Raw genomic sequence first — 23,964 nt, forward strand, 5'->3', positions numbered from 1 at the left:
TTCCCCCCCCCCCCAGCTCTCCGCCCCGGGAACACCCGTGTCTCCTCCTCCCCCGGGGCCCGCCGGTTTATGGCGAGGCCGCAGGAGCCGCCCACCGCCTCCGCCGGGCCGGGGAGGGGAGGGAACGGGAGGGGGGTCCCGGGGGGGGAGGCACGGCTTCGCTGTCCCCGTCTCCCCCCCCCCCCCAAAGTCCACCGGTGCCGGGTTTTGCCCTTGGGTTGATCGTCCGGCCGTGTGGAAGTGAGCGCTTGACTCGGCGTGCCCGGGGAATGCCGTCGGAACCTCGGCCTGATGGCTGAGCACGAATAAAAATAATTCGGGGGGGGGGGGGGGGGGGGGTGAAGAAGCCGGGACGTTTTCAGGACTTGCCGAAGCTGGGAGCGTGCGGAGCTAGCCCAGCCGGTTGCCCTGTCGTGAGGGACGGCTTCCTCGGTTCCTTAACAAACCCTCCTCCCCCCCCCCAGGCAAGTGACATTTCTGTGCCTTTACTTTGTGTGCCCATAAAGGGGGCTAAGAATAGCCTCATTCTTCCCTTTCACGGACTCCCAACATGCAAGGCAGAAACGTCGCGTTGCCAGTTTGTCAAATTCTGTGGAATAAAGGATTGGGGTTTTAAACTTTTTTTTTTTTTTTTTCCCTAGTTTTACAGGCACATCAGTAAGACCCTGATGTCAGCCGGTAATTCCAGTGTTGTTTATTGACCTCCCCCAAATTCATCCTCTGTGATCTTTGCAAATAATAAAATCTTTACAAGTAACCTTTACAGATCTTTCCCAATAATAATTCCAAAGGAAGAGGGGATTTTTCCCTTTTTTTTTTTTTTTTTCACCCCCAAAGAAGACCATGGGAATCAATGGTAACTCTCCTTTCCAGGCCAGATTAACCAACTGAGATCCTAAGCAATGTACAAAGCAAACACCTTCTTTCCTATAAAAAAATAAAAAGGGAGAGAGGACTGTCTAAAGATGAAAGCGGGAAAATGCAACCCATCCCTCAACCCAAATCCACAGCACGGGCATTGGAACACCGTTCCAGTGTGCCCACTACCCGCGTCAGCCTGGGAAGAGCTACAGGCTTCTTCTCCAGGTGGCAGAGCCAGCAGAGCCCCGTGAGAGCTGCTTCTACGGCCACTTCCCATTGCAATGGGTCTGAAAACCAAAATAGGAATTCTGCTGCTGGTACCAGCTGTGTAACTGGTCACACGGTGTCCCTGATGATATAGCTTGCATAGGCAGAGGAGATAGTGACATCCCACCCTCATCCTAATCAGCCTAGCTCCTCTTCCGCACCGAAGCGTTGCCTCCAGCCTGTTGGTGACGTGGAACCGTGCTTCCGAACCCACGGCATCCGCTGGCTGCCAGGGCAGTCCAACGAATGACGTGTTTCCTTGGGGGAGTAAATGGACAACAGCCACGCGTCGGTGATTGTTTTCATGCTATTTCAATCACATTGGTTACAGATAACTGAACCAGAAGCAATTAATTTGAGTAGAAATAGGTTCAAAATCTAGAGCAATCATGGTGCCTAGTGAGCCCCCACCGCCAGTTGCGTCAGGGATGCAAGTGAACAAACCAAAAGAGGCAAACATCTGCCTTGAATTCTTTGCATCTGCCAGCAGCCGCTGCCATCGGCCATTACTATGGGACGCCAGAGCGGAGTAGGTGTGTAAATCAGGTGGAGTCCACCCCTTTGATAATCCATTTCTCTCAATAGATCTCCGGGGAGTGGCCGCTCATCTTCATGTCACATACATGAAAAATCACTCAAAACGCCATCCAACTGCTTTATCTATTCCCTCTTACCTATCTGGAGCCCAGGGCAGACATTATAAGCCTTACACAGAGCTGTGTTTCTGCCATGTGAGATGTCAATAGTGACATAATTCAGCTAACCAAGAAGTAAGTGAACAGCAAAACAAGAATTTCTACCGATACAAGGAAAATTATCTTGATGATTAGATCCTTCAAGTAGTTGGCTAAACCTAATACGTATTTCTACCCATGGAATCACTTTCTGAGCTCTCATGAAACATACTGTTTCACAGTCTCGCTGGGCATGTCCCTTCTTAAATCTGGATGTTATGGAAATACCAAAAAGAAAATGGTTTTTACGCCTTCAGCTGGCTGGAACGCTCTTCCCTTTGATGGAAACCATGTCTTTTAGCCAAGACATACACTTCGTACTGAGGCTTACCATATTCTACTCCACACATGGCAAAGGGTGACAAACCTAAGAAAACGGTACAGCGTATACATATCTATAATAACCGTGCGTTAGTGAAAGCACGATACTCCAGTGCTTTCAATATTAAGCAAGGTCTCTGTCTAAAGAAGCCCATTTCAGATATCAACCTTTACGTCTCCCAGCAATTTTCAAGGCTCTCCAGAGTCTAGAAGTCTCGGAGGTATCTTGGTATTTTTTTTTTTTTTTGTGAGCTGAGATAGTTCTGATCCCTACAAACGCTAGAGGTGGGATTACTCAAGGAAACATCTGTAGAAGACAAGGTTAATCTTTTGCATTGGCTATGGGACTTCTCCTGTGACTTTCTTTAGAATACCACCTGGTCATAGGTATTACCACATCTACAGTGAAACAACCTTCTTTTGACGAAACCTCTAGGATGAAATGACGTCCTGCAATTCCACACCAATGGACATGGCAACAGTACCACACAATAGAGTTTGTCCAAGTATAAGTGAAGAGGCTTTCTGGGGAGCTGACCTTGGGCTCGGCCACCAAATCTTCTGGAAGGGGGAACGACCCCGCCGGTGACGTCCCTGCCGGAGGGGCAGGTGAGCCTGCCGTGCTTCGGTCGCACTAGCAGGAGCACGCTGTGTAACACAGCTTCGATGGTCTGTAATACAACTGACTTACAACCAGTCTTCTGGTCATCAGGGTTTCATTTTCAGTGAGATTTTTGGATTAAATAGGTAGCGTGATATTGACATCCCCACCTCATCAAAACCCCTACTAGATCCTAAAAAGTAAGGAGGTCTTCTGAATAATGGCTAATATTCACAGCAATTTTCATGCCAAATGAAGAGTTAAGGGATGTGTTACAAGCTCCAAATTCATGAATGATTTCATTGCAAAGGGAATCTCATATTAATTACGCTCATAATAATTATATGCTAATAAATTGAACCGAGTCAAGCTCTTAAAGCATGCAGATGACAATCCCGCACTGGGAAAGCTTTACCTCTCTTACTGCAGCTTATCTGGGTCTATTTATTTTTAAAGAAAAACATGAATATTTTATTCACAGTAGTTTTACCCATGTATGCCTGTGCCGGAACCTGGAGAGTCCATGTGAAGTTAAGAACTACATAAGGAATTGTCACTGACCTACTTATAAAACACTGATGCAACTTTTTTTCTGAGAGTATAGAAAACAGTCTTCCTTATATTGCAAAACACACATGGTTGTTTACTCAACATTATAGTGCTCTAATGCAGCATTTCTACAGAAAAATATTTGTAAAACATGATGTTCCGTAATTAATACTTTTTGAAGTGGAACAAGGAGAATGGTCTGTTGTCATAGAGAAGCAGCTTTTTAATTTGAGTAAATTTGATACTGCTGGGGATGAGGGCTTTTATTAGTTACAGTCAGGGAACATGCAGGCAAATTATGCTGCAGCAGTTTCTCTTAATACCCTTCAAGGTGGACTTCCGTCTGCACTGCTATATCATTACGCTCCAGATTTCCCGTCTACGAAAACAGTCAGGTGTAAAAAACGTACAGTTGTTGTGTGATGTGTAAAATGCCGTGTGGGACTAAGGTGAGACCACCAAACTCATTTTCACTTGTTTTCTAAATGATGGCTTCAACGGCGAGGAGCAAAGCTCAGATGCTGTTCTTGAATAAACCTCGGGTGTTTATTAGATAGTTTTTTCTTGCCAGCTTCCTGACCAGATCTAGGAACTTCTCCCGTGGCACCCTCTCCCTCCAACACATACACACCTCTACTTGTTTCTATAAAGCAGGCGATTTACTTTTGCTGCTTCGCTATCCTCCTCACAGCTCCCCCCTCGCCCAGTCTCCTCCTCCCCAAACGCTTTCTGCCCTTCGGCAGCTCTCTCTCGCGCCGGCGCGCTCTCTCTTTCCCCCTTTCTCGCAGACGAGATGCATGCACGCCCTCTCCCTTGCTCATCCCCTCGTTGCAATTTGTCAGTCTTGCAGCCTCCCCGAGGTGAGAGCTGCTCTCTGTACCAGCATCCCGCACGCTGCAGGTTTCCCGTCTCAGAAACGCACTTCGGACCAGGAAAGCCTCGGAGGACTTGGGATTTAAATACAGCACTTGCCAAAGACCCAGCAGAGACTGTCAAACTGACGAAGCTACACACCCGACCGTGACAGTACCAGCCCCGTTCAAAAGCCTTCGGCATCAAAGGCGTTCCTCAAGCACGCACCAGCCGAGGAGGCATCACCCATTTTAGTTACAGTTATGAATGTTTCATACAGATTTGATATTGCCCCACTTGTAATAGCAAAAATTCCTTACCGTCAGAAAGGAGAGCTGTGAAACAAAGGCTGTAGCTATTTAAGGAACACACTTTATGTCTCTAAAAGTTTCATGTCTTCCTGGTTTTTTACATCTTCTGCGCTTGCGGCCACTTCACGTCTTGCGCCTGAGGTTGCAGCTTTGGCAAGCGGACGGGTGCAGTCGGCAGTGGAGAAGCGGCACCGGGAGCGGTGGAAAGTACAAGGCTGTTGTTACGGCCACGTTCTTCTGAGCGCAGAAAGAGAAATGGAGGCAATTACATTAATGAGAGGTAAAGACGGAGGTAGAGATGAAGGTATTTTTCAGAACTTTTCCCAAAGAGTCTTGTTTGATTCAAGGGCAAGGAAGAAAGGCTGAAAGTGCAGGCTCTGCTCTCTTTTTCCCAAATTCAAACTTAGAATCTTCAGAGTTGCAAGGTGCCCACGTTAACCTTGCTTGCTAGAGTCTTGTTTTTTATACTTGCTTTATTTTCTTCCTCCAAGAGGGTTCACATCCCTTTGATGTAAGGTAAAAGTGATAGACTGCCCTGCTGGCAGCCTTCACACATTATGATGCCTAAAAATGTCTTTTCACAGAAAATGTCAGCTAGAAGCGCTGGCGTTGTATTTGGCGTGTGGAACCATATGAAGTAAGAAGCGGATAGTTCATGATCAGGATTTAATTATCTCAGTTCTGTCAGTCCAGACTGCAATAACAATTAGGCAAGATTAGAGTTAAATTACCTTGACCTAAGTGTGCTCAGTGTTTTGATCATTTTGCCATCTGAAGTATTATCCCCTATTAAAAAATGGATTAGCATATCCATCACAAATATTTATGATAACAAAGCTGGCATGGAAAGACTTTAATCTGGTATGTTTTACTCTTGTCATAAAGAAAAAAAATCTACTCAGCCCTCACTGGAGCCAGACACTGGCTGGAGTGAGAGTCCCTGAAAGAAGGTGGGTGCTATTTTGTTCTTCTCCCACCGCCTTAATGTAATACAGTAATTCCATCTGCAAGTACCAACGTGGAGAGAGGATTTCTCATAGTAGAAGACTCCCTCTTGTAGAAAACAAAGAGAAAACAAAATCCAGTAGCTGAGAGTCAAATCAGAACAAATCCATACTTGACAGCAGAATTTGTTAATGACCGCAAGAGGCTCGATGAATTCTCCAGGCTTTATTTTCATTAAAAGCAGATGCCATTGTAGAGAACATGCTGTTCTCAGAGGTTTGACACCGATGTTAGGGGCTGACACTTACGGCTCGCTGTGGTGGTCGCAGTCAGTGGAGAGATTCCAGGCAACTTTGGATCAGGGACCAGATCCAGATCCCGTCCCCAGACCCCGCTCACTCGAAAAGAACAGCGGACACTTGTGGTACCGGGCTCTGCTTTCCTTCTCGCGGGCACAAACTGCCATATCAACAAATTCCCCGAATCCGGCACAGATAATTTCAAAGAGATCCAGTCTGTCCGGTGTGTCATGAGTGGGACTGCAGTGGAACAGAATATTAATACCTGTCATACATCCATTTAGTTTTCAGTTGAGCAAAGCCAGATTTTGGCTCCTGCATTGTAGGGAGAGGAGGAAAACAGTTTAAAACGTGCTTGTGACCTCAAAGGTTCAAAATTAACAGTTCCTAGTATAGTCTAATTACTTCTGCAGTATCTGGAGAGAAAGTATCACAGGATCTCTTACACTGCCTGACAAATAATAGGCTTTTCAAACTTGATCTGTACAGTTTTCATACACAAAGGCGTATTTATTGGGCAAACTGGAACAGCTTCAATGATTCTATCAGTTTATCAGATAATTAAGAAGGCCTTTAAGTAGTATAGCATTGTGTAGTAGCATTAACACATCATCAAACTCCAATTCTTAACGGACCTTGGATTTCTCCTGCCTAGAGAGAAAAACGTAGAAGAAAGGCAACAACCTGGGCGGTGAGGAGCCTGTCTATGCTTTGGTGTGGCCTCTCCTGCCGGGAGAACTGTAAAGACCTGTTAGCTCAGATGCTGTGCTGCTGGGACACGGCAGGTAGCTTCTGGACCCGAGGAAGCAAGTTTGAACAGCGCTGCGCTCTGGCATGGCAAAGCCTGGGGATTTCTGAACCCTGCTTTGCTGCAGAGACTAAAGGTGCCCAGTGCCAGTCTCGCCAAATCGTCCTGCAGCTGAAGGGAGACCTGACTTGCATCGTCAGGAAGAAGAAATGCACGCCGCGCCTTGGTCACGTTTCATTGGGTTGGTGCTACAGATGTAATTTAAAAAAAAAAAAAAAAAAATCCAAAAAGCTAGAACCAACAGTCTGGTAATAAATTTGATCAGCAGTTCCAGAGTGTAAATGTACGCCCTGCATTTTAAAATTTGTATGACTTCAACATTGCTTTTTAAGCCAAAAAATTAAAATTCTCTGTGAATTAATACAGCTAAATTGTTACAGGACATGACGCTAAATAAATTCCATTATTCCCTTTTTTGAACAAACAAAAGGAGGAGAAAGATTTAGGCCCATATTTTCTTAAAAATTAGCATCTGTAGACAACTTCTAACACATATCTTAGATCCCACTCCTTGTCCCCTTAATAGCAAAAATGCACGTAGGGCTAGGAGGGCCAGGTTCAGGTACCCGCTTCATCTGATTACAGCGTATGCTTCATCCTGGCTTATCTCTATTGCTAGTAAGCATCCAACTCTTGAGTTATTTCTAGCAGAAAATTATTTCACCACAAAATGCTTGATTAGTCCTAACCCAAGTGGTTTGTTTTTCAAAAGTCTGGGCACTAGACATTTCTCATGAACATCACTTGCAGTTTTACTCCTTACTTGTTCAAGCACATGTAAAGCTGGAGATCCTATATTTAAGCATACCTGTTTGGCTAGGGGAGTTAGACTGTTAATGGGGACAGATGGCAGTCACTAGCTTCGGTACCTAACCACTGATGTAAAAACAATTTTAGAAGCTGGGAATTCCTTGCATTCTTGGTTTTGAATTATAACAACAGTGTAACCTTGAGAAAGAAATTAAACATCTAAAATAACATCAGTGCTTTCTTCTTGGTTGGGGAAGACGATTCAGGAGCCAGGCACGCTAAACCACGGGTGTTAAAGTAACAGAAAGGGACATACGAGGTACAGGAGGGTTACTGATGGCTGAGAAACCAGTACCAAGTTGGGAAGAAATGAAGCAATTGTGAATACGTAACTTTTATTAGATGGGAATATCAAAAGATATTCAGTGACGATCAGGTTTTTTAGAGGAGGATAAAGGTAGGAGTTAAAGCACCTAAACCATCAGGTCGTGTAGGAGAAACTGACTGTTGGCACGCAAATTCTAGATCCTAGAAAAACCAATCCAGTGCTGTAAACACACCTGTGGATCAAAATGATTCAGCATGAAGAAATACTATGTGTAATGGAGTTCATTAGCTTAGTAACAACAGAGTTTGGTGCAGAGAGTAGGGTCCCAAGTACAGTAATTACGATGAGAATAATTGTGATATCCCTATTTACATGAGTATTTCCCTTGAAGCTGATAGAATTACAAGCATGGATGATTGAAGTCATATTCAGGCTAAATAATTTAAGCAAAATATCAGCATTTTTACAATAAAATATCAGCATTTAAAACAGGGCTTTTTCTTCCAGAGAAATAATTATTTTTTAAAAATGTGATTCATAACTTCAGAGTGGAAGCTATTTATAACCTGTGCTTTAGCAGATCTCCACAGTTCAGAACAAAGAAACAAGGGAAGGCAGAGGATAATTAAATGGTAAAATTCAAGGCTTAATTTTGATACCCAAAGCATCTTTCAGAAATGGATACCCAGTTAAAGCAATGCAAATAAATGGAAGATTTGGCAGGCAAGATACGACTCATACAGTTAGACGAAGCTCAGAAAGTACATAAAAACAGTCAAACGCATGACGACAAATAAGTGATGCAAGTAAATCACATATGGAAAGCTGACTGTTACATGTAGGCTTACTAGACTGCTAAGTGTAAAGGAAGAAAGCACAGGGTGAGAAAAGATTGCTGTGAAGGTAAATGATTTATTGGGGTGTCAGAAAAGAAGGGCTGGGGGTGAATCTTTAGTCTGAAGTTACATGTGATGATGTGAAAGCCCTGTCGGATAAAAGATATTAAAAATATCCGTGGTGTAACAACTCCAGAAATATATGTTCCAATAATTCATGGTACCAAATGGAATTCATCGGAGATTCTGAGGAAATCCTAAGAATGAAGCACAATTTCAGCCTACCATAATTTATTGTTAAAGATACGTAATTCATCATTAAAACAGCCACTCTGCTGGATAACTGGCAAATGGCCAACACTGTAGCAATCTTTAAAACAGCTCTTAAGACTGACCCTCAGAACTGAAATCTAGAGAATCTTAATTCATTAATGGGGAAAATAGTTGAGAAAAATCATTTAAAATAGTTATAAAACACCTACAGGTGATATGTAGGAGAGAGAGAAGAAATCAGGATGAACAAATTGCAAGTCAGCACAGATCAGCAGAGATAAATTGATACACTTATCAGTGAGGATAAATTGTGCTTTCCTAACCTGTTCAAATGTTATAAATCGTTAGCAAAATATTGACTAAAAGAGAATCACGGGATATGCATTTACAGAGACATTGGATAATATCATTCACATGAGGCTTTTAAGGAAACTCGGTACCCCTGGGGTAGGAGATAAGGTCTTTGTTACGGGTTAAAGAGAGAGAAAAGGATGGGGATGAACGGCAGACGGTTGGGATGAAAAGGTGGTAAGAGTGTGATGCCACAGGGACTGTACCGGAGGATCAGTGCTAGGATTAATTCCACTCTTTCTCCGGCCCCATCTATTTATTAATGACCAGGAAGAGAGGGAATACAATGAGATGGCAAAACTGCTGACAACACAAAGCTGTTAAATTAGATAAAACTAAGGTGTCTGTAAATAACTCCTGGGACTTGTTGCAAAGCTAGCAACAGGAAAGGAAATGATGTTCAGCATAAGCAACTGCAGAGATATGGCCATAAAACAAACTGCTTAAACTGCTTATACTCATTAATGGGGTCTGAACGAATTATGGGAGAGCCTTGCTGATTTGCATTGGGGAGAGGAGAGCTACTACATTTTGTTGCTTATTTACAACCAGAGGGATTATTTTAAAATAGCAGCCAGTACAAAGTATTTTCTGTTCGTCTATTTAAATTGTTTGGGTTTCATTTTATCTGAACCCTTCCTAATCTCTGAGTAGTGCTCAATACATCCAGTGACATACCACCGCTGAGAAGGGCAGTGTCTGCCTCTCTCTTCAGAGCTGAGAAATCTTGGCAAGCAGATGGCTCTGAACGGTGGGGCCAGCGAAGCAGTCTGTCATAGCCTTATTCCTTCACCCAGTGTCAGAGCCAGAGGACTCCTGCTGCGGGAGCTTTTATATCTCTTCATAAAAAAGACCGACGACATGCTAAAGATAGCCTCTGCTTACACGGGGCGAGCCGAACCGTGCGCAGAGGAAAATGAACAGCCTGTCCTTATTGGAAGATATTTTTCACAGATTACAGTGCTGATGGGAGGGGGTTTGCTGAAAGCTCCCGTTGGCCGATCCACCAAAGCATCTCCTTTCCTCCTTCTGACCCCAAATGGCTCCGGAAATCATGAAAGGCAGAAGGAGGAAGGGGAAAATGCCAGGGGTGCCCCGAAAACCTCACGCTGGGCTCGAGCCTCTTTTTTTCCCTGCACCGGTGTAAAAGTGGAGTAACCCAGCAAAGTCCAGCAGAGAGAGACGCCTCAGCAATAGGGCTGCGAGAGAGAGCAGCGTGCGGATGGACCAGCCCTTGGGTACCACGCTGTCGTTGCCGGTACCCAGCCCCGCAATGTGGATGCTGCTGGCATCTCCATCGCTCCCGCTCAGCCCTGTGGGTCAGTTCAGCCCTGAGCAGGTGAAGAGGAGGGTAGAGCCGAGAGGCACGGGCTGGTTTCCCAGGACGACGAGAAGACTCTACGTGCTTGCCTTAATACTCTACCGTAGCCAACCTCTAGTGAATGAAAGGGAGGTAAACGTTGCCTCTTCCCCACGATGAACTTATACATCAGCGGGAAGGGGAATTCGCTTTTTCACCTGTGCAGGTGACTGGAATATCCCTGAGGGGATGGGAATAACTCAATAAGGACAACATAAACACAGAGCAGCAAACCTCAGATGAAAGCTTGGGGGGAGGGAGGAGAATAAAGAACACACAACACAGAAATGGTAATGACTGCTACCCCATCTGACCTTCCCTACTCGTACATACCTGCCTTTCTCTGCATTTCTTACAGTTTAAAGCATCTTTTGAGCTCAGGTGAGCAGAAACGCATATGATCATCTGAGCTCAATGCCTTTTACCCTGCTGCTAATTCCTTCTGCTGCAAATTCTCGCCAGGTACATTTTGGAGCATCATTAGCTGTTTTCACAGCCATATAGCACAGAGGGGCTCACGGCCATCCTATGGTCAATCAGTTTGTTCATCTCTCCTTCCTCCGGTTCATGAACCCCTTTCCTACAGCAAAAGTTCTGGTGATTAGTCTTCAAGGGCATGATTTTGCACTTTGGATTATTAAATTTCATGCTGTTTCTATTCTGCTGTTCCACAAGGTCATCTAATTTTTCCTGCATAATAATCAAGTCTTCCTCTGGTCTGTATGAGCTGTACGTACCAGCTTTGTGTCATGTGCAGATTTTGTAAACGCACGTCTAGTTCTTGCACCAAGGTCACGAAGGAAAACATCAAACCAGCCTGGGCCCAAGGCTGCCCTCACAAGGAACGTAACTATCGCTCTCTACTCCTGTAATCCAGCAACCTCCTCTGTTCTACAATGTCAGAATTAATCGTCTGTCATCTCTTACTCAAACATGAGTTCCTGTGAGGCACACCCTGTCTCAACACTTTCCTTCAATCTAGATAGATTCAGTCCACTTTTTATTTGCTTTTTCATTTATTCCCTAAAATCTTTCCTGGGGTTCATATAGGACAAAATGCAGCTGAGCTGTGATTATCTATATCTCCCTCCTCCACTCTTTTTTCTTCTTTTATTTTGCTCATGCCATGAAGCAGCATGTTTCTCCCTGGAGGCGGCAGGAGGAGAAGTGCCAGCAGAAGACAAGAACTTTGCCAGCATCTCCTGGGGAGCAGGTGAAGTGTCAGGATAGAGAGAAGTAATGTCTGGGACATCACCCAGTCCTACTTTTGGTTCGGGTTTGGGTTTTTTTTCACTAAGTCTTTAATAGGTTTAACAAACATGCAGGTTCAATAGTATTGGGGGCATTTCTTTCAAAGACCCTGAGAGACTCTCAAAGAAGGGAAAGAGTGTTCAGAAAAATCTCCCGGTTGTCCCGATCCAATGTCGGGGAAGGTTTCGATATGATCCCAAGAGCGAGATTAAGACACAAACGAGGTCAAATGCCGTATAGTCAAAAGAGTTTTTATTATCAAAAGTATCAAAAGTGGAAAAATGGTAGCGATAGGATAGAATGGAAGAAAAGGTAGAAATTAAGCAAGCAGTCGGGATAGAGTTGCAAGGATAGTCACCACCATGGATCCAGCGGCGTCCCGTCGGTCCTCAGGCAAGCAGTCGGTGGTGAGAGTTGCAAGGATAGTCACCACCATGGATCCAGCGGCGTCCCGTCGGTCCTCAGGCAAGCAGTCGGTGGTGGGAGTTGCAAGGATGGTCACCAGCACGGATCCAGCGGCGTCCCGTTGGTCCTCAGGCCAGCAGTCGGTCAAGGAAGGTCACCAGCACGGATCCAGCGGCGTCCCGTTGGTCCTCAGGCCAGCAGTCGGTCAAGGAAGGTCACCAGCACGGATCCAGCGGCGTCCCGTCGGTCCTCAGGCCAGCAGTCGGTGGTGCGAGTTGCAAGGATGGTCACCAGCACGGATCCAGCGGCGTCCCGTTGGTCCTCAATCTTCAATTCTTTGGTGAGGAAGAAAAGGCCCCCCCTTCACCACTTGTTTCTAGGGGTTCTTTATAGGGCATATTTCGATGATGTCATGCGCTGCAGGTTTCATTCATCACACACGACCTTCGCGTGATCGATACCAGAAACCAATATCTTATCAGCTCCAGCCCAGTTTCCTCCCCTGAATGCCTCAATGGCCTGGTAATCGTCCTTATGGACAGAGGAGTGTCCCGCTTAAACCGGCCATCTTGGAGACAAAGGGCTCTGGATGGGCAGTTCACAGTTCCTTGATGACAGCCCAGTCCCTCATACCTCACAATCTTTGAGGCAAATGGTTCGAGATAACAATTCAGCCTCTTACACCACCCCGTGGCTCAAAGATTGTTTCAGGACCCATGGTGGTTTTGAGAAAAGATAGCTATATAGAAAAGCCAGAAAAGAGCATTTTATACAATCTGTATTACCGACCGTGTGGTTCGGTGCACAGCGCGAATTTGTTTAACACCGTCAGGTGAAATAGTAGTTACAAATTGCATATTAGTTACAACACGTTGAATTAATTGTATAAAGCATGGAATGACACATGGTAAAAAGAATAACATGGCAAAGCCACACAACAAGTAAAATAGGATTCGCTTAACCCATGGACCTCCAGGGAGCCAGGAAAACATATCTATGTCCCAGCTTTTCCATGTCTGGACAGGAACATGGGCCAGCTTTCGTATTCCCGCAGTAATTTGTTTAACAATTTTCCCGCTGTCATCAATTTTTAAACAACAGTTAGAATCATTTAGTTTACCACAAACACCTCCTTCCTCGGCTAGCAGGTAATCGAGAACCATGCGATGTTGTAATATTGCTGTTCGCATTTGTGTAGCTTGATCCGCCAATAGATCAAGGGCACGGGCTGTCTCGTTAGTAATGATCTCTAGGACAGCTTGTAACCGGATGATGCGATTTAGGTTATAGATAGGTTCTCGAGCACCGCTAACCCACTCATTGGGGTTCCAGGTGGCAGGTCCATAATGTTGTATGATACGTTGAGGCGTCCACTTGTCTTTGCCCCAGGTTTGACCACTCCCACCTGCTATAGAGGTATCAATGGATCGTCGATATCGATTGAGATCATCATATACTTTAACACCCAGTCCATCCCCTTCATCGTCTGGGAGCAGGAAAAACAAAGGGTGAATTACCCCCACATAACACACTCCAGTCCAATTTCTTGGTAGCAGTTTGTAGGCCCGTTGGCCACACACCCAATAGTGACCCTTTAAGGCTCGTGCACCATTTTCAAACAAACCAGTAGGTGTCTGTGGTGATTGGAAATATGTTGAATTACCTACTCCCAGAGGATGATCTGATGGACCGTTCATCAACAACCTGTCCACAGTTTTTCCCACCCCCTCTGTGGTGTCCCAGCAGATAGGAAGCCCATCCGGACCTATACTCAAATGTCCCTTACAGTAGTCTTTATTATCACTTGACCACCAAAGTTGAGTCCCATCAGGGAGACGAGAATATGTTTTATCAGTGAGTCTGCATTTCCAGGCACCAGAATCATGGTGCCAAAAGCAGGTAACATTAAGGTTATTAGACTGATTAGTGGAAGACCAAAAATGGGAAAACTGTTTCCTGTGTCCTGTTTGATTCACCCAGGCCCATCCAGACCAGCGAGGCACAAAATTTGGAGAACTAGAACTCAAAAGGCGACAATATGCCTGGTCGCCCCCCTCTGGCAGTGATATAGCTGCCCTATGGTTTGAACAATCAATTGGTCTACAACCATCAGTGAGGCAATGGTTGTCATAAGTATAGGTCCAGTTGCACTTGCTATTTCCCACGGGAATACCATCTTTCTGTGTTCGGTTCAGACAATATTCACCTTGGACTGGGTATTGTATTGTCCAGGGCTGCATGTCTTCACTCCAGTAAGAATCATTTTTGACCTCACTGTAATTACTCACTAACCATTTTGGGGAAATAGGGACAGCAGTCCATGGCCAGTTTTCCAAACCTAAGGGCCCACCACATACCCAACAATTAGTCAGATTAAAAGTGTTGGCCACTTGCTGGCCTAGAGCCACAAATTTATTTTGCCACTCCAAGCCGAAAAGAGGGGCACAGGAGTTTCCCCAGATATTAAAGGCGGTAACAATAGTTAACAAAAACAACATCTGTGGTGGTATAATGAACATCCTGTGAATATTAACAAAGCAATCACCGACAAAACTACACAAACAATTAACAGTTTCACGTATTTCCTCTTGAATGGTTAACATCTTTGCTGCCCCCTCAGACACAGTAAAAATGTCACAATAATGCTTTATCTGGGCATACCATTTTCGTACAGAGGCTCTCTGAGCCACCCCGTCAGGGGGCGGAGTTCCTGCTAAAACAGTCTTGGTTACTTTAAACGGGCCTCTAAGTACTATAGACTGTTGTCGAATAGTCCGTTCAGCCTCTCTCAAGGCTAAACTGACTACAAACAAACCTTTCTTCCAAGCAGTATATCTTTTTTCTGCATCCTTAAAACTGCGAGAATAGAACCCAATAGGTCGAGTGGGTCCTTTGGGGCCCTTTTGCCATAAATGTATTGATAACTCACTTTTGGCAAATCCCCATTCAATATGGACAGGGTCTGTGGGATGAATAGGACCAAGGGCTTGATGGGCAGTTGCTTCAAAAATTAGCAATTGCAATGCCTCTTCGTGGGGCTTGGTCCATTCCCACTGAGCCCCTTTTCGCAACAAGTCATATAGGGGTCTTGCAATAATTGAAAAATCAGGGATATGTTTCCTCCAAAACACAAGTAATCCTAGTACGTGCTGTAAATCCTTTTTTGATTCTGGCATTTTAATCTGATCCAATGAGGAAAGGGTGTCAGGGGGGATACATTTCATCCCTCCCTTCCACCAAATTCCTAAAAACTTTACTTCGCTTGAGGGTGTTTGTATTTTCTCTGGTGGAATTTTCAGCCCCAATCTTTCCAAGTGAGAAATTATGTTATCTTGAGTTTTCTGAACCTTTTCTGTTTCATCCCCACCTACAAGAATGTTATCAATGTACTGATAAACACTGACCCCTTCCTCTGTCTGAATTACTTCTAGCTCCTGCGCTAATGCATGATGAGCCAGAGTGGGTGAATGCTTGTATCCTTGTGGGAGTCGGGTAAAAGTAAATTGCTGGCCCTCCCAAGTAAATGCAAAGCGGTCTTGATCCTCTGTTTGCAGGGGGACCATAAAAAACATATCTTTAACATCCACTGTTGCCATAATCGGGTGGGCTCGTTCTTGGATTGTAGCTATAAGCTCAGCAATATTTGGTACCGCAGCTGTCAATGGACCGGTATTTGCATTAAGTCTGCGATAATCTACAGTTAATCTCCACTTGCCGTTAGGTTTTCGCACTGGCCACACCGGGGAGTTAAAAGGAGAATGGGTTGGAATCACAATACCCTGTCCCTTTAAGTCCTCTAACACAGGCGCTATTCCCTCTCTGGCCCCCAAGGGTATCGGGTAGGGCTTAACATTTGTAAGCTTTGAAGGGGGAAGCAGCGGCGCGGCTTTTAACAGCCGAATATCTATTGTGGGAGAGCCAAACGACCACTGTCTGCTTTGGTTATCAATCCAGGTTTTTCCTTTTAAAACATCGAGTCCTAAAAGGTTAAGTGGAAACTCCCCCACAACCATTGTCACTGTAGTGGCACTATCTTCTCCTGGCAAACGCAGGCTGACCATTGCTAATGCCTGTGGCTGAACAATGCCGAATGCATCTGCCACAAAAAGCCGCTGTTTGGAGGGTGTAATTCCGCAATTAGCAGCATCTTTGGTTTTAATAGCTGAAATCTGAGCTCCGGTATCTATCAAAAAGGTGACTGGGACTTGTCTTGGTCCCACAATGCCTGTAATTAGTAAATCACCCTGGCCGTTTTCAGTGAGCTGTCTAATATACATCCAACCTTCGCCCCCCCGCTCACCACTGGAAGGCGAAGGATCTAGTTTCCCGCCGGCTCTTGGGTGGCGTTTGGTTCTGATAAATCAATCAGGGAGGGTGTGCTCAGGGTAGTATTCTCAAAATCCACTTTTCTGTTTACTGGTTTATCAGGCCACGCTGTTACCAATTTTTCCAATTTGTCTGTTGGCATCCCGTCCATTAAGCCACGCGGGATCCCCTTCTGGTATCCCCGCGCCCACAGTATATTACGTTTGTTCGGGATATCTCTCCCCCCCGGCGGTTTAGCAAGGGGTGTTCTCTTATCACTCCCAGGGCACGGGACTATTTTTACTTCAGTCCGCCTCAAGCCCCTGGAGTCTGTTTTGGTGGCTGGAGGGTTAACAGGATCATATTTGCGCCCGTAATTAATTAATTCCTGGGCCACTTCTCCCCAAGTCCAAATTTTCTTATCTGGGGGGCGGCGGTGCTGATCAGGCGTGAATCCTCCTGAAGCAGCCCCAACACTCTCGCCCTGGGGCATCGCCTGTATCTTTCCTTGTAATTGTATACCAATTGGTTTCAGGGAATCAGGGAGTCCCCGTATAAGGGGAGTCATTCGCTCAGGATCCACCAACATCATCATTGGGGACTCCTGCCTAGGCTCCAATTTTCGATCATACATCATCTGCAGACAAGCTGCCTTTTGCACACTCTCCACTAATTGATCAACAGTCCCCGTAATCGCGAGGGGATCTCCCCTCTCCAAGGGGTTCAAACCCCCCTCCCAATAGGCTGCTCGTTGGGTTAAAGACCAGGGGGCACGGTGATTCCCAGTAGTTAAAAACACTCCCGGTCCCCAATACCCTTCCGCCTCCTTTTCACTTAACAGAATCTGGTCCCCCCCCGACAATGATACTCTCCACACATACTCCGTTTCTGACTCCTTAGGGGTTCGGCCAAATTCCTTTTTTAGTTTTGCCAACTCAGTGGCAGTATAGGGGACCTCTTTAGTTGTAACTTGGGGGAACTGGTCTTGCTCATCATCATAAGTATATTCAGTTTTGACTAAAGGTCGCAATGAAGGCAGCTCTAACTTCTCCACTCTCTCTTTTGCTGCTTGCAGGTCCTTAAAGGGGTAGCCAATTTCTGATCTTGGAGGAATTTCCTCACGGACAGTACCTGCAAGGAGCTGCTCCTTAAGAGCAATTTGCAAATGTTTCACTTGGTTCTTTTCTGCTTCAAGTTGTGCTTTTAATCCCGCCACTTGTCCCATAAGGGACTGAACAAGATTTTGGAGGGATTCAATAATTTGAGATTCTGCAGTGAGATGGCAATCCCTATCCTCCACTGCTGCGGCCAGACTGGCTCCGAGAACGGCACAGACAATTGCTTTTCCTTTCCCTGACCGCACTCTAGCATCTTTCTGTAAAGCGACCATCCGATCAACAACGCTCTGCAGATTATACCAATTTCCCTGAGCCCAGTCTATCCCAAGCACAGAGGGTCGCGCTTTATGTTTTTGTAAAAAATCAAACAAAGCTTCTTTCCCCAAACGGGCAATTTTGCTATCACCCATCTTATACAAAGCGGGGAAGCAGTCGTCTCAGGAAGGCAGCACGTAAAGTTTCAAACACCACAAGCCTGCCCCCCTTACGTTCCTGAGAGGTCTCACGTGTTAAAGTGGGGAAGCAGTCGTCTCAGGAAGGCAGCACGTAAAGTTTCAAACACCTTATAAAAAGCGGGGAAGCAGTCGTCTCAGGAAGGCAGCACGTAAAGTTTCAAACACCACAAGCCTGCCCCCCTTACGTTCCTGAGAGGTCTCGCGTATTAAAGCAGGGAAACAGTACGGCACTCTCGTCTCAAGGGATCCTGTCCGTGACGCCAATTTAAATGTCCCGATCCAATGTCGGGGAAGGTTTCGATATGATCCCAAGAGCGAGATTAAGACACAAACGAGGTCAAATGCCGTATAGTCAAAAGAGTTTTTATTATCAAAAGTATCAAAAGTGGAAAAATGGTAGCGATAGGATAGAATGGAAGAAAAGGTAGAAATTAAGCAAGCAGTCGGGATAGAGTTGCAAGGATAGTCACCACCATGGATCCAGCGGCGTCCCGTCGGTCCTCAGGCAAGCAGTCGGTGGTGAGAGTTGCAAGGATAGTCACCACCATGGATCCAGCGGCGTCCCGTTGGTCCTCAGGCAAGCAGTCGGTGGTGGGAGTTGCAAGGATGGTCACCAGCACGGATCCAGCGGCGTCCCGTTGGTCCTCAGGCCAGCAGTCGGTCAAGGAAGGTCACCAGCACGGATCCAGCGGCGTCCCGTTGGTCCTCAGGCCAGCAGTCGGTCAAGGAAGGTCACCAGCACGGATCCAGCGGCGTCCCGTCGGTCCTCAGGCCAGCAGTCGGTGGTGCGAGTTGCAAGGATGGTCACCAGCACGGATCCAGCGGCGTCCCGTTGGTCCTCAATCTTCAATTCTTTGGTGAGGAAGAAAAGGCCCCCCCTTCACCACTTGTTTCTAGGGGTTCTTTATAGGGCATATTTCGATGATGTCATGCGCTGCAGGTTTCATTCATCACACACGACCTTCGCGTGATCGATACCAGAAACCAATATCTTATCAGCTCCAGCCCAGTTTCCTCCCCTGAATGCCTCAATGGCCTGGTAATCGTCCTTATGGACAGAGGAGTGTCCCGCTTAAACCGGCCATCTTGGAGACAAAGGGCTCTGGATGGGCAGTTCACAGTTCCTTGATGACAGCCCAGTCCCTCATACCTCACAATCTTTGAGGCAAATGGTTCGAGATAACAATTCAGCCTCTTACACCGGTACTGGCGAGGACTCCACATAGAACCTGCCTGTCCTTGCGGCTTTTCCAAAACAAACGAATGCTGGGGCTCGGAGGGGAGAGTTCTTGGGAAAGGCAGGGCTGAAGGCCAGGCCATGCCAGAAGTGGGGTAAAACTGCTGCCCGAGGCTGGACTTAGAGAGCAGAGAGAGCAGGACAGCTGAGCAATGACAACGCATAGGCTCATCCACCAAAAAATGAGCAGGAGCAGCTCAAAGGGACCAGCTCCCACGTCCATCGGCTTCCCAGCTGGACGAGGGAGTTTCAAATACACGTGCAGGGCTCTGACAGCTCGGGACTTGTGGGGCTTTTAATATATATGCAGCTGCCTTAGTTTCTATAGAGCAGGGAGGCATCAGCTCTCCGGGCCCCTCACCACCCCGTTTTACGTACCAGCCTGGCAGCCAGCGAGCACTTCTCACCTCACCCAACACTCGGCGGTGGAGGAGAAGATGTGGTCAGGATTATTGCCAGTAAATTATTTCAAGTGTTTGCCCTGCTCGTGGCAGGTTGCTCAGGTTTCCCCTCTCAATATGTTTAAACCCTACAGTAAAATTTCTGTTTGCTTCAGGCCATCTGCCTAACTCACAGTTTGGGAGCGGGGAAGTGTCACCCGCTGCTTGCCCAGACTGGAACCGACTTTCCCACATTTCCAAGTGGGCGAGGAAGCCAGCCTTTCTTCAGGTTTTTACTAAAGACGGCTCGAAACTGGATGAGGCCTTTCGAGCTGCCAATCGGTGCTGGGTGGAAGGGCTGCATGCGAGCTACGTTTGCTTGTCCGCGGTCATAAGCCTTAGCGGCGGGACTTGTTAGCTCGCTTCACATCTGACCGCAACGTACTGTGCGAATGTGCCCACCGTTTTGCTTTTGCCTCGGGAAAGGATGACTTCCAACACCTTGCCATCCTCATTCACGTGCCAGCATCATCTCCTTCCCAGATCCTGGGAACGGGATTTATTCACTGTTTGGCCACACCTGGATTAACCTTTCATTTCTATCTGTCAGTCAGCAGTTCCCGCACTTCTTGCCTTCTTTTTATTTCAGGGGATAGAGTATCTCCTGCCATTTATTTTTGTTTTCTTCATGAGGTGCAGCTCAGCGAGGCTTACGAATGTTTTTGGTTTATGCCTGCATTTTCTGACCTGTGAGACCTCGCCCTCCTAACTGTCAGTTCCTTTTCCATTAGAGACAGGTTTCTTCTCACTCTTGAACACTTTCTGTGGGTGCTTATTTTTGCCGGGCGGGTCAAGTTTCCTTTCCTACCATTTTCCCCTTGCACCTGCAATACACAAGAAAACTCTTAAATAATACACACTTCTGACTTAAATTAACTCCAAGCCTCCTTCGCATTAAAATTCTTGAGCTCCTCACTCCACTGAGCTTTATTTCACACACACAAAAAATTGCCATTCTGAATCCAAAACCTTAGTTACAGACCTGTTTTAGCTGATTTATAATCACCTGATCAAAGATGATTTTTGACAGCCAGTCCCTTTGTAAGTCTGTAAGGATCTGAGTTTAAAGCAGGATCATCTCTGGTTGATATAGTGACCCTATAGCAGAACATATAGACATTCTCATCCAAGAATACCAGGACTTCACAATTACTGGTAGCATAACTTTCCAATCTATATATACAAGTTAAAAACTCCTACCAACAGATAATTCTTCCATCACCTTACAGACATCTCCACCCAAATCCACAGCTGAGCCTGGGGAGATCCACAACAGATGGCTCTGACAGAAACATATTTTCTGCTCTGTGCCTTCTGTTCATCAGAAAGCTTCTGTTCCTGTACCTCTTATTCCCACCATCAAGCCCTGCACGACTTACTAACACCTTTTCTTGCCCTTCATGATTATGTAGTTTCCCCATAAAAAGCCTAAAAAGCAGAGAAGTTTTGATGGCTATCTCGGCAGCACTCATATTTTACTTTGACTCTTGGGATGTTTGCTGTTTTTCTGAAGGCCACAGCTAGCAGCAAGCGATTGCATGAGACTATTGGCTTTCATTGAAGGAAAAAAGAGAAAAAAGAAAAGCGTTCGTCACTCAAATTCATAGATAAAAGCTTGAAAACATGACTCAGATGCACCTAAACATTCTGAAGAGAAAAAAAATGAGAGACCTGAAATTAATTTTTTTTAAAATCCCAATGTAAGCAGTGTCAAGAGTTTGGAGATCTGAGCCACGGGTTTTGAGCATTGAACTTGGCAATACCGTGCTAAAAGGAGGGAGAGACAACTGGGGCCGGCTCGATGCCTGTGTGCGCTGTGGAAAAGGAAAGGGGACCCAGTGTACAGAACGGACCTGCAGAATTCTTGTATTAACATTCCAAATGTCCTTCTATCATTGCCACCAGGAACCGTGAGGTGAAGCAGATTTCATAACTTGAAAGTCTTCTCAAGCAGCCAGGAAAGTGGTACAGAACATAGTTTCACATGTAATAGACTTTAAAATATTTTTACAGGTACAGTGATGTAGAAAATGGTTTACTCAACTACTCATGCTCCTTATCTAGGGAATGTTTACCATACTCTTAAGATACTTCGAATAAGCAAACATGGACCATGTCATCCTAACAGTGAAAATGTTGGAATAGTCCAATCTATGAAGCAAATATATAGCAGAAGGAAAACCTTTCTTCCCTTGATCTCAAAGCTCTCTGTGATACACTGTATTTGGAGCCAGTAAAGGCAATACAAAATTTGCAGTGTTCATTTTTGCATGTATTAAATAACTCTGAATAAAATCCGTTAGAAAAAGACATATTAGCATACAGTAGGTGTTACAAGAGAAGCATGTGAACTTCTGACAACTAAATGAATTACACAAATAGATCTTTAAAACCTTGGCAACTAAGAAAGAACTCATCCAAACAATACCAGTAACAGTCTTCCTTTAATTTCTGACCTAATTTTGAAAATGTACTTTCTCTCCTTTGTTCCTGCTTTTTATTGTTTTCCCCATCCTTGGATGTTAATAATACACTTGTGTCATTTTTCAGCTGGATGTAGAGACCATGTGGATGTCATCTCATCTTACTGTTCACAAGGTTATCGTAAATAAAACAACATAGAACATTAATAAGGAGCAGAATAACATGTAATGCAATTTTGAAGAATTCACACCACTGATATTCATCTTCTGTGACCATTTAATAGAGGAGGTGTCTGAAAGGACAGATGGGAATTGAAAGCAATGCACTTGGAAGAAAATGGAGATTACAACTATCCCTCCAATAATTTGAAACTGATTCTCGAGCTTCTTCAAAAATAAATGCAGAGCTCAAGGTCAGAAAATACATTACTTAGAATCAACCATTAGAATGCAGAACAGCCCCATAGCAGATTTTGCTGTCTGCAGATATCCTACATTTGTCTTCATCAGCAGCGGAGTATCCAGGCTACTGCAAGTGTCTTGGAGTACTGGGCTCAAGTGGTTTATTGATTGCAATATACAAGTAGCTATGCAATGGCAGCAAAACTGCAAATACCCTGTCCACCGCACACCGGGTCACATGTGCCACCGCTGATGGATTCTGTAGGTCTGCCCTGCTGTTTGGCAAGCCACATCTGTAAGTGCTGGCCAACAATACAGTGGGGAAATGTTTCCATGACAATAAGCATCACTCCTTTCTCTCCCCTCCACTCCTACTTCTTCCTCCCTCCTCCTGGCTTGCATTCATGACAGATTGCTCTGCAACAAATCAGTAGCACACTGAAGATGCTTTTGGATACTGGCCTATGAGACACAGTAACTCTGCTCTCCGGGTGACATGCTGTGGGGGAGGTGGGCGACCATGGAGGATCCCTAGTCCTCTTGGAGAACGTAGCCAAGATGCAACTACTATAATGGTTGAGCTCAGAAAAGTGGGGAATGAACTTCTAGCTCTCCGACTCATAATTATCCCATACTTCGATATCATTCAGAATATCATTTTTGAACAGGTTGCTACACAGCCTTGCTTTCTCCAGAATCATTATTGCATTCTGGTTTTAGGAGAGAAACTTGTCTTCTTTTGGATTGCTCAGCACATTTCTGTCTTGTACTGATCTGTCATCTGTGTTTTTGACCAGCAGTAGTCTCTTTCTTACAGCTCTGCGGAAGCAGATGGCATACCTAAAGTTTGAGCTGCCCCCAAATTGTATCATCTCCTGTGGGAGAGGGATAGACTGGGAGAGAATTTGCGTTCCCACTGCTGTTGCTTGTACGAAGCTAGCAGCAGCTTCCTTGGCAGAGGGTCTCCCCTAGCAGCGAGACACCCTGACACTGAATGTAGAAATGGGGGTAGGCAGCAGCAGCCGCTTTTCTAGCCCTGATTCTGCCTTTTTCACAAGGTGCAGCACTGCATATGCAGATGCATAAGGAAAAGGCAGAAGTCAGAGATGCATTTTGCTCAGTGTAAGTCTCTCCTTGCACGCTCTGGACCAGCTGTGCCGTCTCCCCCACCTCCTGCCTCCTCTGCTGTCACTGCCTCGCAGCCCGGGTCCCCTTGCTCTGCGGCTGATGGCGAGGGAGGTACAGCGGGGCAGCATCAATACCGGGAGACCTAGCACGGCAGCTCCGGTAAAGTGCGAAGGGCAGGGAGAGAGAGCGTAAGGAGACTGGTTATGCCCCGTGTCCCTTTCAGCAAGGAGAAGGCGGCAGAGCCCGTATGGGCTGTTTAAAGAAACCGGCGAACTACTGCTCTGGGATTAAACAAAGCGACCAGATGGGATGCCAGGACTCTCTGCCGTTGCTTGACCCAGAATACCCTTCTGC

The 23,964-nt window shown here is 45.7% G+C and overlaps 1 protein-coding gene across 1 annotated transcript; it reads right to left on the bottom strand.

The window, feature by feature from the left end:
* Nucleotides 1-16,420: 16,420 nt before the first annotated feature.
* On the bottom strand, nucleotides 16,421-17,935 carry LOC115341051. Its single transcript, XM_030013262.2, has one exon. The coding sequence runs from the start codon at nucleotides 17,933-17,935 to the stop codon at nucleotides 16,421-16,423; it is 1,515 nt and encodes a 504-aa protein (XP_029869122.1).
* Between the last annotated feature and the right edge of the window lie 6,029 nt (nucleotides 17,936-23,964).

Source organism: Aquila chrysaetos, chromosome 5, assembly GCF_900496995.4.
Source record: "Aquila chrysaetos chrysaetos chromosome 5, bAquChr1.4, whole genome shotgun sequence".
Lineage (NCBI taxonomy): Eukaryota > Metazoa > Chordata > Aves > Accipitriformes > Accipitridae > Aquila > Aquila chrysaetos.

Coding starts and splice junctions, on each gene's coding strand:
- LOC115341051 (XM_030013262.2), bottom strand. CDS start 17,935: ATGGGTGATAGCAAAATTGCCCGTTTGGGGAAAGAAGCTTTGTTTGAT.